The sequence below is a fragment of the Tigriopus californicus genome, chromosome 10, assembly GCF_007210705.1.
Source record: "Tigriopus californicus strain San Diego chromosome 10, Tcal_SD_v2.1, whole genome shotgun sequence".
Taxonomy (NCBI): Eukaryota; Metazoa; Arthropoda; class Copepoda; order Harpacticoida; family Harpacticidae; genus Tigriopus; species Tigriopus californicus.
Window position 1 is genome coordinate 11,778,067 of NC_081449.1, and position 15,174 is coordinate 11,793,240.

At 44.7% G+C, this 15,174-nt stretch overlaps 2 protein-coding genes across 3 annotated transcripts in view; one reads left to right on the plus strand and one right to left on the minus strand.

Moving 5' to 3' along the window:
* Positions 1-15,174, minus strand: part of LOC131887895 (discoidin domain-containing receptor 2-like) — a 38,077-nt gene that overhangs the window by 2,902 nt on the left and 20,001 nt on the right. Inside the window, exons 3-12 of the mRNA XM_059236621.1 lie at positions 11,564-11,672; positions 7,933-8,053; positions 4,567-4,677; positions 4,354-4,501; positions 2,875-3,534; positions 2,617-2,786; positions 1,733-2,395; positions 1,381-1,545; positions 744-1,273; positions 1-143 (exon numbers count right to left, since the gene is read on the minus strand). Coding sequence (XP_059092604.1) covers positions 1-143; positions 744-1,273; positions 1,381-1,545; positions 1,733-2,395; positions 2,617-2,786; positions 2,875-3,534; positions 4,354-4,501; positions 4,567-4,677; positions 7,933-8,053; positions 11,564-11,672 — 2,820 coding nt within the window. The remainder of the gene's footprint in view (positions 144-743; positions 1,274-1,380; positions 1,546-1,732; positions 2,396-2,616; positions 2,787-2,874; positions 3,535-4,353; positions 4,502-4,566; positions 4,678-7,932; positions 8,054-11,563; positions 11,673-15,174) is intronic.
* Positions 4,780-8,089, plus strand: LOC131887897 (uncharacterized). 2 transcript variants are annotated; one of them, XM_059236625.1, is made up of 4 exons: positions 4,780-5,501; positions 5,968-6,074; positions 6,230-6,360; positions 6,654-8,089. In XM_059236625.1, exons 1-4 carry the CDS (start codon positions 5,381-5,383, stop codon positions 7,900-7,902), a joined length of 1,608 nt encoding a protein of 535 aa, XP_059092608.1. In that variant the 5' UTR covers positions 4,780-5,380; the 3' UTR covers positions 7,903-8,089. The 2 variants fall into 2 exon arrangements, with proteins under 2 accessions (XP_059092608.1, XP_059092606.1); XM_059236623.1 differs by having other exon boundaries at positions 5,365-6,074.

A 15,174-nucleotide genomic window follows, 5' to 3' on the forward strand; every position in this document is an offset into this window, starting at 1 on the left:
CCAACAAAATTGTCTCCCAAGCTTGCCATCGAATGGGGGCACAGCTCCGACCTCGGACCTCGGAGTAGTCACTGTTGAATAAAGAGATACCCATGGCCACGTCGGATATTTTGACTTGGTTGCCCTCGGTGACAATGCAATTCCTACAATCAAATCAAGACGGGAATCTTGAAGATGGATCCAATTTTCTGGTCCTTGACTGATCCAATATGCCAAGCTTTCATTCATCAGCAGACACTTCTTCTTTACCTCACATAAATTAAGGGACCATTGTTCCTTTCCACTTATCCTATTACTCTAGAAACTAATAAATTTCAATTTTTGCCAGACCATCCAACTTCTGAAATCTCCCTGCATGCATAATCGGGCACAACCCTTTCTGGATAATCTTGGGATGCTCAGGACTTTGTTCCACGTTGTTGTCTGCCGTAGGAGGCACGAACGAGCATCGAACACTGGTTTTCAATTAAAATCCCTTTTGGGTCCTGGAGCAAACTAAGTGGTACACACGTGCATGGAACGAAGAATTCTCCTCCCTCCTCTTTTTCCCTCGCTTCATCCATGTTCCAAGAAAACATGTCAGGGTTGCTTAAAGTTCCCATTTGTAAGACTCTTTTCGCTTTGAGCCTGGTTATCAAATTTTGATAATGGACACCCTGAATATTATGTTCCTTTTGTGTGAGGGGAGGGGTAGATTTAAGCATATCATCCCTCTTTCGTGTCCTCCCTAATCCGGGGCTTACCTTGCGGCCAAATCTTTATGCACCACGTTCCGACTCTCGAGGTAACGCATCCCAGCCGCGATTTGGGCTGAGATCTCAAGCAATCTGTGGTAAGAGATCCCTGCACTGGATGCTGCCACCACGGTGTTCACGCCGTTGACTGGCGTGTGCAAACTGCCTCGACCAGACAGGATCGATCCATCTCTATTGTTGTTGGCCGACGAAGCAGGGGAACATGAGGAGGATTGAGGTGACAAGGAGGTGGTTAGGGTGCTAGTTGTGGGGGAACTCGAGGGGCATCCCACCACGCAAGGGTACTGCCTCAGGAAATGGTAGAGGTCGCCCTGTGCAGAATGCTCTAAGATTGAACAAAATGGATCTTGACTGGTTGATACCCCGACCAATCGAGCAATATTGGGATGCTGGAGCGAGACAAGAAAGCGACATTCTCGTAGGAACTCCTCTTGTTCCTCGTTGAATGTGGAGCAAGATCGCACGGCCACAGCTTGTGGGACATTTGAATACGCCGTGTCGATTTCGCAAACGAGAACCTAGATGAGGGGGGGGGGGGGGAAGAAGAAGGAGGAGAAGAGAGAGAGAATTGAAAAGCTCGTATGTTTTTCTTTGATTAGGATTTGAGAATTATTGAGCGACCTACCTCCCCGAAGCATCCTCTGCCGAGGGATTCTTTGAGTCGGAGCTGACTTCTGGGGACTTCCTCCAAAGTGGAACCATTCACCTGTTTACACAACGCTTGAACCGAGGTGGTGAGATTCCACAAAGTCTGAGCCATGGGCAAACCTTGAGATGGAGGAGCGAGGGGCTGAAATAACAGAAGAAAAAAAATCCCGAGGGTGAATGATATTTCTGTTGTTACATCGCTTTCACAATGCAGCATTTTGATCGAAAGCACATGCTTCGATCATTGCGGCTTGACCTCTTGGGCTGGTTCGAAGAGTTATGAGCCAATTTCTCGGCCAGGTTGTTTACCAACAGTGTTTTGGCCTTACCTTCGTGTCTAACCTCTCTTTCCCATTGGTGGAAACAGACCCATAACTCTTCCGACTGGGAGGCTCTGAGGAGACCCTTGGAAAATAATTGCCAAGGTTGAACACTTGCTGCTGATGCGGATGTTGTTGTTGAGGCAGCGTCTGCTTGTTATTGTGTAGTGGCCCCCGTAATAGGCCCCCCGAAGGATTGGATTGAGGTTGGAGGCTTCGGTAATTAGAATGCTGGCCTGCCGTAAACGTCCCGGCCGTTGGACCCTGAAATCTACTCATTCCGTTGTTGGCGGCAGTCATGCTCTGAATGTCCACACTAGCATATTCGGTGACATTATTGTTCACAAGCATGCCACTTCCTGCCATGGCCAATGTGTTTCCTGGTGCAGTGGTCAAACTAGAGCGGAAATGAGATCGGCTCTCTGGCACATGACCAGTGGAGTGCCACTTCGTGCGAGCGTCTTCCAAGACTTGATGTTCCTCATAGATGGGCTGGCCTCTGAATGTATCATAAAAGCTGGTCGTGATCTCATCAGCAGTGGTTCCGTTCATATAATTTGGATTGGTGGTGATATTCGCCGGAGAGGACACCATCAAATTCGACGAGGCCACGAGCTCAGTCTCCCCTGAATTGGCGGCGTTTGGGGTGGTGGAAAAATTCATCAACAGATCCTACAACCCGAGAAGTATGAAAGAACCCATTAGTAACCAGTCAGTCAGTCAGTCAGAAGCCAGTTCTCGGCGAAATGCATCCATTCAACCGGTGCCGGTTAACTAGGAAACGGCATTTGTCTGACAAAGTTTGGCCCTTTTTTGCTTCCCTTTCCCAAGGGAGGGGAGGAACATCAATTGTATCCTTCTCCCTCAAGGTATTCTTCCCTTTTGAATCTCACCTTCATATTAAGTTGCACTGGAAATGGGTTCAAGGATCTTGAGGTGGGCGAATGAAGTAACTTCTGCCTTCGACTATACCAAAGGACCACGATGAAGAGAAAAAGGAGTAACAATGTGACGGCCGTCAAGACGCCGATAATCACCTCTAAATACACACTATTTTCCGCAACTGCAAAGGAAAAGCATCACTCTGATAATACAAGGCCTCGGGCATAGCGACGTAATGGACTCTCAAACCATATTGTTATAAGTCCTACCTTGCTGAATATTGTCGTCCGGTCTTGGTGTGCTCATCTGCTCTGCGCTCTCAGCAGTATCTATTATCGAAGAACTTTTCGTGGTCGACCTGACCGGGCCTTGTTGGTTAGGGGATAACGTGGAAAAAGTTCCCTCGCCCAATATCTCTTCGTTCACGGGTGTGGACTCGAAGGTGATTTCGCTGACCAATATCCAAATTGCCTCGAACACCAGATGCACCTTGACAAATCGTCCGACTCGGCCATTCAGTCCAATCGACACATTCCTCGATTCTTGGAGACTCTTATCGGGCATGTATTCGAACGTCACGGGATCGCCCAAATAGTGCTCACCCCCCACACTGAACCAAATTTGGGCCCGTTTGAAGACGCTCACCTCGAACTCGAATCGGTTCGAGATGAAAATGTGGATAAAGGAGAAATTTCGCGGAGCATCGAATTCGAAGATGAGCTCGATTGGGCTCGAGCCTTTTCGCTTCCAACCCATCCAGCCTTGGTCATAACTGGGAACATCCGTTAAGGAAAGGACATCCTGTCCAAGATAACCGTCATTGAGGATCCCTCGATCTTGCTCGGACCACCATTCTTGACGATTATCTAGGGCAATATTCGAGGTTCCCGGTAGATCCGGGGAAGGCGAAGAGTATGCCAAAATGCCGCCTAGATATTAAGATTAATATTACAACATGTTCGCATGTCTCGTTCTGATTGTCTAATTGACTGCTCTTATTGGACCGAGAACACAAATCACGGAAAAGAGAGAAGTGGCAAGAGCCTCTATTTATGGCTGTCCTCAATATCCAGTAGCCTCATGATGGCCTCTTTACCGTGACAACTCATAAACTCCTGGAACCTGTCACGATTCTGTTCATTGACAACTTCCCAGTATCATTTTACTGTGGATCTAGGTTAGGGCCCTACAGTGCTGTACTTCGCGACTCAACCAAGACCTCTCGTTCCTCTTGGAAAAAAGCCTCTAAGAGGAGACTTCAGATACTTCCTGTTTCCAAAAACCGAGACAGGTCATGAGTGGTTCCGTTACTTAGCTATTGACAAATGCTCGGTGTTCATCATTCTCCGTGTGACCTCAATAGTAAATAGAGGGTTTAGATAGGGAGAACGACGAGGACCATTTGACTGTTCATTCGTTCCAAATTGTAATCTATCGATTTTCACAGAGCAAATTTGCCTAAGGTAGCGAGAGTTTGCCATATAATTGTGGGTGCGGAAGAAAACATTGCGTTTAGAGAAGGGGTCGTCATTATCAAATTGAAAAAAGCCTTTCGCAAATATGAAGACTTCAAGGCATGGTGTTGACTTTACTCGCCTTCTTTCGCCATCAGGGCCCCCACACCCGCAACCCTCCGCTTGCTTGACGTATGACGTATACATGGGACCTTATCACACTCATTATGTCCCTTCATTGTCAGTGAATATTCTCTTTTCAAGCAATAATTTGAAGAATCCTGATGCACTTACTTTGATCCAAGCACCCATGAAGCTCCAACCGGAGGCAAACAATTCGCGGATGAATACTATGGGGAATAATGCGAACATGACTGCCAAAGATAGGGGGGTCCAAAACAGTGTAGCGAGGAGTAAGGGTATCGGAATTCCCTTGGAATATCTGAAACGAGTGAAACATCGACAATTCGACCTTCATCGTTGTGCTAGTTTTTTTCGAAAACTTACCCGTTTTCCTTTTTGATTCGAATACACTTTCCACTCATCCAATCCGGGCCGTTTGTATTCGATCATGAAGTTCTCAACGAATTCGCGACCCTTGCCCTTGCCATATCGTCCCTAGAATACAGATGGAGAACAATTCACAGATGCCATTGACGGTCGGTGTTTCATTTTGAAGCTTTGAGGATGGTGGTAATCGATCGTGTTAGCTCTCAATTGCAGTCAAGAGTCAGGAAAAGTCAATATTGACATCCTCGACGATCCTCTTCTCTGTGGCGTGAAGTCTCCACTCTCTTCCTCCTTCTTTGGGTTGGACTCGAACCTATGTAGGTAGTGCGTTGAGAGTAGAACTCCCTGGTCAATGAGGCTGCCATTGTTCACTTAGGTCAGGAACACGCACTATTTATGGCTCTCACTTCAGAGAGCTCTAGTTCATTGGTAAAACATTCGACTCCTAAATCACCTTGCTGACCTTGGCTCCATCTTTCGACGGCTGGCTATTGTGACAATTGGTTGAAGGGGTTGTTGCATTTACTATTGACATTAATGGTGGGTTCTGCAACGTTCGTAGAGACACAAGTAAACACACGCGCTGAGAACAACATGATGTGCTCGACTTTGTCTGCTGTCCCTTGGATCGGTGGTGAGGAAATCCCAGGATTAAGGACTCTTCAGTGTGGATAGAAACAGGCTCCAAAGAGCTTGAAGATAGGTGCGATGGCCTTATCTCCAAGATGCGAACTTCCCTCATTCACCATCAAGCATCAATTTCAATATCAGTGGTGTTGGAACATCGGCAGCTCGTGAATAATTGCGCAAAATGGCTTCAGCTCTCGAGAAAATCATGAAAGGCACGCTTCAGAAGAGTGAAGCCCAAAAGGCCTTCAACCCCTGGTGGGAGGATTTGGAAGACAAGCTTCTTTATGGAACCATGATCCTTGGTAACCGAGTCACCCAAACACAATACCTTGCTCTCTCTCACCCCAACCGCCCCTAACTCACCCACACGCCCAGTGTTGCACATTAAATGGCATTCATTCTTGGGCCAGCGCATGCATTGCACGAACTCAACTCGGCTACTAAGCTTTGGTGGATTTCGGAGACAGATCATGAAAATGCAATCACGCTCTCTTGATTAAAACAGAAGGGGGAACGAAGTCTGAGCGGGTTGTAGGTTCAGCAGCGAGTCTGGGTTTCCGGTTACAATTATGAATGTTCCTCCCCTGTTGAATTCTCAATTTATTTGGTTCCCCCAAATGGACACTTGAAGTCCAAGGATGGTGGTGAATGTGGATGTGGAAGTGGAAGTGGAACGACCGGAGCACAAAAGAGAAAGGCTTTGGCTTTCCGGTCGCACAATCTTGAATGGGGGAGCTAATTCCGATCTCAACCCTTGGTTCATTCTAGGAATGATCTCCCTGCCTTTCAATATGGTGTCCAACACTCCTGTGGAATGCACTTTGAACCAAGACCATCCGAGCTTCCGGAATTTATCCCTCGTGGACCAATCCCCGGTCAGTTGTTTAAACCGCTACGGATCTCACATTGCCTCAAAGTTCTTTGGCAGAATTGTAACCAGTGAACCAATATCGAGTGGCTCGCTTCCTCAATCTTGACTTTGAGGCACTTCTTGAGAACATGGATGATTCTGTTCCACTTTTTTTTACAGATGCGCTATCATCATTTCTATCTGCGGAAGTTCTGCACGATGAATTTCATCCATGATTCGATGGTTTTTCTCCCCTTTCTGTTGATCTTGTGCCCATTGCCCTTGGTTGGGATAGAGAGGATGTGTCTAAGGTGAGTTTTTCTTCACTCTCCCGATTCTGTCTTTCTCTCTGTCTCTCCCTCTCTCTGGAAAGAGAGAGACGCAGCTAAGAAAAATTGGAAAAAGAATGACACCACTCTCTTGAGTTTGAGGAGAGGGAAAGAAAGAAAGAAAGAGAACGGGGATCTCCACAGGAAATCTCTCTTCAAATGAGAGTGTCATTTTTCACATCGACAAATTTGCATCATCAACTACCCTCACTCACTCTCGCTCTCTTTTTTCTTTTCTTCCTTTTCTTGATCTCCACCACCGAAATGAAAAAAAGGTTCTTTGGTGTTCTGAAGCGAATGAATGCTTTCTACACGCTCCTCGTCAAGGACTCTCTGGACCGTGAAGATGTGGAAGCCTTTGAGAAGGAGAAGGCCAGGAGTTCCCACGAAATCCTTCAAATGTTCCGTGACAGCAATGGCATTTACTTCGCCTTCATTGCTAAATCCATCATCCAATTGGGTTTCGGGCTGCTCATAGCCAGTGGTCTCGTGTTTTTGCAGTGCTTTGGCCTTTCCCAAGAGGAAATCCACTGCCAAGTGTTCTCGCAACATTACCTCTGTGTGGTTCCATTAGCGCGTTTCTACCGCCTCATTGTCGTCCTAGCCACCACTGCCATGTTTGGCTATGTCGTGTGCACGCTCTACACTCTGTTATGGATCACATGCTCCTCTCACCTGAGCTCATTTCATCGGTTCATGGGAGAATGCCAAGATTATGTTCGGAAATGCATCCACGAACCTACGAACGTGAAGCATCATGTTCCCAAGCCAGTGGCCGAGTTCCTAGGTCGTCAGAGCGGGGTTGAGCCGTTCTTTGATGTGTTCTTTGATAAGAACAGTCGAGATCTTGGTCTTCTCATCACGCTTCTGGCGTGCTCCAACGGTGTAGCCGAGGGTCTTCGCTTGGTCTCCTTGTTTGACAAGGATTACCAGATGCTGTGGAAGCCGGTGGAAACCCAAATCTCTCATGATCCATTTAGAGATGGAGTGATCCTGGTGGAATGGACCGACGCTCCCCTGGCACCGTTTGTACACCATCGACAGGGACAATCGTGCAACAAAATGAACGTGGAATATACGCTCGAAATTGTTCCACCCGACTCAGAGGCACCCCTGAAGAACCGCCAGTTTCAAAATGGCAGCCCAACTGATTCACAGTTCAAGTACAAGGAGCATTTCTTTGGCGTGGCCATTACCTACCCATCCAAACCTCGGCTCGCTCATCAGCCCTTCTCAATTCACACTGTCTATGACTACGAGCCCGACGAGGACAATTTGAGTACATTGGCATCCGTTCAAAAGAAACCTCCCAATTGTGATGTCAAGATTGTCATTTCGAGCGAGATCAATGGGCGGACAATAGCTCAAATTACGAAGAACGTTCCGCCTGCTCCTCATCGGGCCGATCGAGAAAGTCTAATAAGTAGTAAAAAGCCTCTGGATCGAGTCGCATCGACCATTTTAGAGAAGGCCACCGAGACACTACCACTGATTTGCGCATCTCCCCTCAGGGATGAAATATAACAGACAACCAATGACAGCCAGTTATCTCACCTGTGTGACAATGCCTGTGATAATGTGGATCTTCTTCAAATCAACTTGGATCCATTCCTTGACGCCCTCATGAACCGCTTGTTTGGGGCACCAAGCTCCCCCACGAACGTCCACGTTTAATCTAAAATGAAATGAAAAAAAACGTTAACAAAGTCAATTTGGATGATGACGACGAGTTTTCAAAGGAAATGAGAGACTTGGGCTCCTAATAAGATAGAAGGGTTGCTCCCATTTAAGATGTTAAAGGAGCAAAAGAGAAAGAGACAGAAAGAGACAGAAAGCACGAGGGGCGTTGGACTCATTCGCAGGAAAATGAGTCTCAAATCTGGAACTAAACACGGGATCTCCATTAATCTATTTGTCAGGAAACTCGTGCCAAAAAGCAACAAATGGTGTACAGTAAGCAAGAGGTTGTGTTTAATCAGGAAATGAGAGCCTGCAAATGGGGCAGTTAGGGTCCACCACCAAACCCCGAAAAAGTAGAGAGAGCCAGGCTCACGTGGCAGGCTAGTACTCTAGTATATAACATTACGGTTACTACGTCCACTCCGTGTTTACTAGTTAGTTCGGACAAGAACCTAGTTAGGGACGAAAAAGAAGAGTACATGAGGATCGGCCGGCACACTACAACCATATTGCTGTTAATGTTGTTGTTGTTGTTGCTACGAACGTGCTGAAAGTTCGTCTTATCGCTTCAATGGTTGGGGACGTTGGGAGAAGTGGAACTAGAAATACCATACTAACTACTATCCTGAGCAACTTCAAGTGGAACACCAATCTATAGCCAGAGCAGTCAAAGGGGGGAACAGAGTTCTCGTCCGCCCAAAGAGAGGGAGGGAAATGAGATCTTTCACGCTACACCAACACAAACCAACAACCACTTGGAACAACTTTCCACGGACAGCAATTTAGATTGCCAGAAAATGAACCACGTTGATTTGAAAGTCGGAGAGGCAAAATAAGGTGTGAGATTGCCGAGGTTTCATAATTTCATTCTAGATTACAATCGTGTCCACCGCTTGCACACATTTTTTTCTTCATATTTTGTTATCCATCCTCTTGTTTTGATTCCTTCAAATATGGTGGACCAATCCCTACTTCTTACGTACTTTGGGAACGATGTCTATTGAGCGAATGGAGGCAATTCGGACTCGTATTTTGAACACTGAATCGTCTCCTTAGGGGAAAGTGAGCATTTCTCCTCAACCCTCCAAAGAATATGTGTCTCTAGGGTGTTCAAAAAATGATATCTTGTTGGCTCGGAAGAAGGATAGAGAGAACGAGGAACTCAATGGATTCAATATGTTTGGAAGCTATTAAGCTTTGTCGTGTGCCACTATGTGAAACTGAGGTGCTTTTCCTTTTCAATCTGAGAAATGGACTAGAGTTTAAGCTAAAGGTGTTTAGCCATTTTTTTCTCAGTGTGAGAATCTACGCTACTTTGAGGCCCCGAAAGGTCCATTTGAAAAAAACGTTGAGCACAAAAACACAATGCTTTGAAAAGAAAACGTGGTCAATTGTTGGGAAGAGCTCTCTTTCCATTCGGGTCCAAAGTTTGACGAAGTAAGGTTCAGGGACAAAAGGCTTTTAGAGAATCCAGGTTAAAATTCCATTGAGAATTTCAAAAAATGTGCCAAATGTACAAACGTACAAATCCACTCCGAATCTGTCTTGCCATTCCTTTTGCTATGACCGCTGAACAAATACCTCATTAAAAAATGGTCCTAATCCCATTTAGCTAGGTTTGAAACAATATCTCTCCTTTTGGCCGGACGACCTGCCGTGAACACGTCCATTGTTTGCGCATTGCAAAAATGCCACGAATAATGCGGTAGACGTACTTGGAACAAATTGCCTGTTCCAAGATCCTCAGAGCCTGAAGGAGAGAGACCTTCAGCCTTTCCAACAAGAACTATGATTGCGGGAAAAGGCCGGCAAAGACGACAAGGACGATGAAGCGAGCGTTTCTTTGGAAAGAAACCCCCTCCAGCCAAGCAGACAGATTGCCTATTTAAATCGTTCCCAGAAATGAAGTGTATCCCGAGGAGGAAGTGGGGCTTCAAGACGGAGCAAATATTCGAGTAGTGCTGACAGAGCCGACTCCTATCCACCAGCAGCCTTCATCACAAAGGCCAATAGCGGGGACTAGAACCCTACGACGACTAAGCAGGAAGACATTATAACTCGCCAAATAGGGACCACAACCGTCCAAGCCTCTGTTCATTCTCTCCTCTATCCTGCACCTTAGGTTGGCATTGAAAGGTACGAGAATAATGTGAGCAGGAGAATGAACGGAATTCAAGCTTGGACCCGAATGGATGAAAGAAGACGCCGGAGGAGAAAGAGAGAGATTTGGTGTCGGAATTTGTCGCCGCTTAACGAGGTCAGCACTTATTCAAAGAAGCCCGCTTCTCCATTCAGTACACAAATGTGGGGCAAAAAATCCTGACGAACAAGACACATTCACCGGAGGAAGGAACCAGTGGATAGACAAATATCTTAGCAAGAAAAGGACGTGTAGGCTTGTTCCAGGTATAGCACTCTGCAGCACCCAATGATTTACTCAAATTGTGGCCTACATTTTCAAATCCATGGCTGAACAAATCGAGTGAGCCGATTCCCTTTGTGAATATTTTCTTGTCTGTTCCAAGGAGATTTAAGAAAGAAAGCCCTCTTTCATGTTTGTTCGGCGCTAAATTTAGGCCGATTCAATTTGGTTCGTTCCAACTTTGAATCAGAGGAAGGGGAATAACCGATAATCAGATCGCTTGTAAAAAAAAAATGGATGGCTAGCTCCAACTCGTTCGTAAATAACTACGTAACCTCGATTGTATTTATTGGCAATGAATATTAGATGGCAGTTAAACATCAGGTGAGGCTACTACTGTCCGAACAATGCTGTCCTCGTTGTTGATGTTCGGCGTTACAGTTTTTACGACTTTCATGCAAGTTTTCTTTGGCGTTAATAAAGGTTGATTCCTAAAACTCGTGATATCTGACTGACAAGGTCTACAAAACTGGATATCATTTCGTCAGAAATAATAATGGCTCAATGGACCAGTTCCTTTGCGACTTCTAATTAAATCGTGTAGTAGTGCTCATAGACGTTATTCAGTACAGTTCCCCAAAACAAGAAGGCCAACCAGGTCGGTTTTTGCTTGAAATAGTAACCCTGATGACTTTGACAAAGAAATCCATTGGGTTTGGGTGACAATCAAGCACTTAGGGGCTCTTCAAAGATAGGCATAATATATTGTGGGTTTGGTTTCAATTGTCAAGTCGGTGTTGTTACAAAACAAGTCAAGTACACCTTTTTTTGCTTTTGACATTAGACATAAAAGCGAGGTCAAATCAGATATATTCGCTTGAGCTCAACTAACGGTGCCTGATATCAAATCGATCGTTAATCATGGAAGGGATCATTTCACTTTATTTGTCCGATCTTTCGTAGTTTTTGTGTAGGAAGAGCCGTAGTGAATGGGGTTCTCGAATCGGATATTTATGATAATGTCGAAAATTATCGTGTAAGTTGGCCAAACTTTCCCCGTGATCGTTGGCAAATTGTCCAATATATTGTCGGCCTGTCAGGGGTGACTTCTTCCCCTTATCTAGCTCAATTGTCTATGATTACCTGGCATTTTGGGGTCCAGTGCTATGATGATCAAACGAGGACGATGCGGTCATATCAGTATCATCCACGGTTCCACTCTCCAATCCCAGGGTCACATTGCATGAAGAGTCTGTAATCACAATGGGAACACAATTGAAATCAAGCAGCTAGCTTGAGCATCTTTAGATTGGAACGAAGGGGGGTATAGTTCCACATATTGGGTTCATCAATCATTGGGGGGGGGGGCAGGAGCACTGGTTTTCAAGCAGATTCACTGCATTCCAGTCCAAAAGGGATGAAAGTCGGAGAACAATTCCGGGTTCGGAATTGAATCACGTTCGCGCTTGCTGGTATCACAACTTCGCTCTTGATTCTCACAAACTCGCTTTTGGCCCTTGTTCCGACCGTGTTCCATGGAGGCAAGTTTCCTCTTTCCCTTCTCAACAAACTTTGGGACATGAAGATGAATAGCTTTTCTTCTCCTGAGACACCTACTAACCAACCAGCCAACCACCTTTCCTACCCTAGGCCGAACCTTGGCGAACAATGCCTTGATGAGCTTTGATATCTCCTCCAAAACTTTTTGATCACTACGGATTTTCGTTCCAAAATTCAATGATCCCTGACTGGTTTCCAGCATAACCTTCAACCTGGCTTTGAATGGAAAGATGTTTTTTTTAGTTGATCGACAAGTCCGGCTTACCCAATATGACAACACCTACAAGCTGCCTGAATAGCCAGCCCTATCCAGATTCCAGAACCAGCCACATTGTTGAATTGGGCGAAACGAGAGCAGCCTGGGAAACAGCAGTTTTGAGGTAAAGTCGGACTTCATTTTGGTCGGAATTTGTTGACGTGGAACTTCGGAGAATATATTTTGAAGTTGATGGAGGAAACTCAAGTCTCATGAATTCATAATGATGATCCTTCATCAAATATTGCTTTTTGTCCCCTCCAATATGTGAAACGGTTGTCTTGGTGGGCATGTCAACGGGTACACACGGCCAGAGGAGGGGTAACTTATGATGTATGCACAGTCAGGAATGTCAGTTAAAATATGCAGTGGAATTTTTCAATGAGCTTCTTCATCCATCCAGAGGGCAAGCGAGTTGGAAACTTTCTTCACAAACTTGCGGAATGTTGGACGCTTCAACGCCAAAAGTGGAACAACGTGAGTGTTGCACTTCAACTCCGTTCAAGCTTTTAAGTAATGGCGTCGTTTTACCTTGAAGATGGCTCTGTGATCCATTTCCGGTCTCGGTTGGACTCATTAGTCCGATGGATTTGTGCACACAAACAGTAGTTCTGTTGATAATGCAAACGACTCAAGCTTCACAAGTTCTCAGATTCGTGATCAATTATTCATTCATTTAGTCGCTTTCCGACCATCCAATGTGTGTCACCAAACTTTGGTTGGGCCAGAAAATCTGTCCAAAATTTTCCCAAGCCATGTCCATTCTCTTGATTATTAATACCTCGGTAGGACTTTCGGGACCAGGCTCAGATTTGCAAATTCCCACGGGCAACTTATCTAAACAAGAGAAGCCACTATAAATAAACTTCTCCGCAACTTGTTCAATTAGTGCCCTCGTGCTAAATGGCCAACTTAAATGGCCCTCATGAAGTGAATTATTTTAAAAATTAATCATTGAAATTTACCGCGCCCTCGGAGAATATGACTTTCTTTGTGAAAAGGCCGAGGCTCTAAAGGCACTTGAAATTGAAAGGCTTATATTAATGGCCGCTTCCTTCAAAATTAGCCATAAAAATTCCATGTCCATTCAAATTCCACTTTCAATTCGGCGGAAATGCATCATTTTTCCTCGCTTGAGACCGACATTATCTTTCCCATTTCATGGATTTCAAGCCTTCATACGCTTATCTGGTGGTACAAACCCAATGAAGAAATGAGGCCCTAGAAAGCTCCTAAACCTGGGTGCAAGAGTTTGAGCCCCTAAATCATGCCATGTGAACCCCTAGACCCCTGTTTATGTTCCACTCCCAGAAGAGGGACAAACTAATAAGACCTTGTCGAGGTGGTCTGAATATGATTGGCGAGAACGAACCGCAATGTCGGTGGTTGTTCCAATTCGAACTTCTTTTTTGGTGTTTGTTTCCCCACAAGAGAATCCTCCTGAGAGTACCAAACCAAGGTTTTATGTCAATCATTCTCAGGATGGGTGATAATTAGTTGTGGTCTCATGAGAGACACACTCACACACACTCACAACCACACAGAAATGGTGGTACTCAATGTAAGGCTAGGAGTGACGGACTCACTCAAGCAGGAGGTATCAAGCTTGATTAAGGGTGCCACGATATTGGAGTAGGATGCGTGTGGAAAGCTGGCTCGCTCAGAATTGGAACAAAAAGGTGGTACAAATACGAGGACCTCTGAATCTTCAGTATGGCTGCATCATTAAGCCCTCTATCGATCCGAAGTTTGGCGTTAAAGCAGGTCAATCAAAAGTAGAAAACTCAATTTCATTGTCATGACCTTTGGCAAATTGTAAAATCGAAAGTGATATGTATGTTTGAAATGAAACAAGAAACAAGCAAATGTGAGCTTGTGCTTGATATGCTTGGAAAAGTAGCCAATATTGTTTTTTTTGTTCACGAAAATACAATGTTTAGTTTCTATTGTTCTCGCTCATTCACTCAGCAGGAGAAATTTTTCAGTGATCGAAATGCAAGTTGTTATATTATCGTTTCTTTTTTTTACGCATTAAGAAAAATATTGCATAAAGTAGATTTGTCGATAAGGGTTAGCGTGAGTTCATTCACTCTTACTCAACAACGGATAACACTTAGTTTCGAAATATTCGCGAGAAAAAATATTTCACGAGAAAGTTTCTCGATTCAAATGTTGGACTAATTCTCGGGATTCATGGTTCAAGCTTTCCAACGAACGAGACTTTGCCCATAATGGAACTGTTTTAAGACAAAAAAGAACGCTTCATAGACTTGAAAATGGTATACTGACCCTTTAGCATCTTGACAAAAAATCTAATCTCGGCCTAATTAGCATTAATTCGAGGGTGATTTTATTTTCTCCTGGGAGTCAATGCCCAAGAGAGTGTTGCTTCGATGATAGACTTGAACTTGACTTTGAATTGAGGTTCATCGTTCCTTTCTCGTTTATTCACTTCCCGAATTGTTGAATTTCCATAAATCTTGATAATTTAGAGCGACACTTGAACAAGCCGACATTAAACATGCGGTCAAAGGCGTCAAAAGACCGTTTTTTTTACGATTGTGGACAATTTGTTGAACCCCAAAGTACAAAGAAAGGAAAGTGATCCCGCAATATCAAGTCAACACTTTGCCTCAAGGGAGGAAGCGAGATATGCAGCCCTAATGTGCTAGAGAATATTGCTCTCCAGACATATTTTGCATACATTAAACGTTAGTCCTGGTATAGGAATTAATTTTAGGAACATTTCGTTCATATTGTTGCAGTATTTAGGAATTTGAAATGGCATATTTTGGGGTCATGTGCTACATTTTTTACGGGTTTCTAACCGATGCTGGGGGCTAATTTCCCAACATATATGTTTGATTAAAAAGTTGGTTCGAAATAAGTTTGAGTTTGCCGCTCGAATATAGTATAGTATTCCATGAAATTGGTTTTA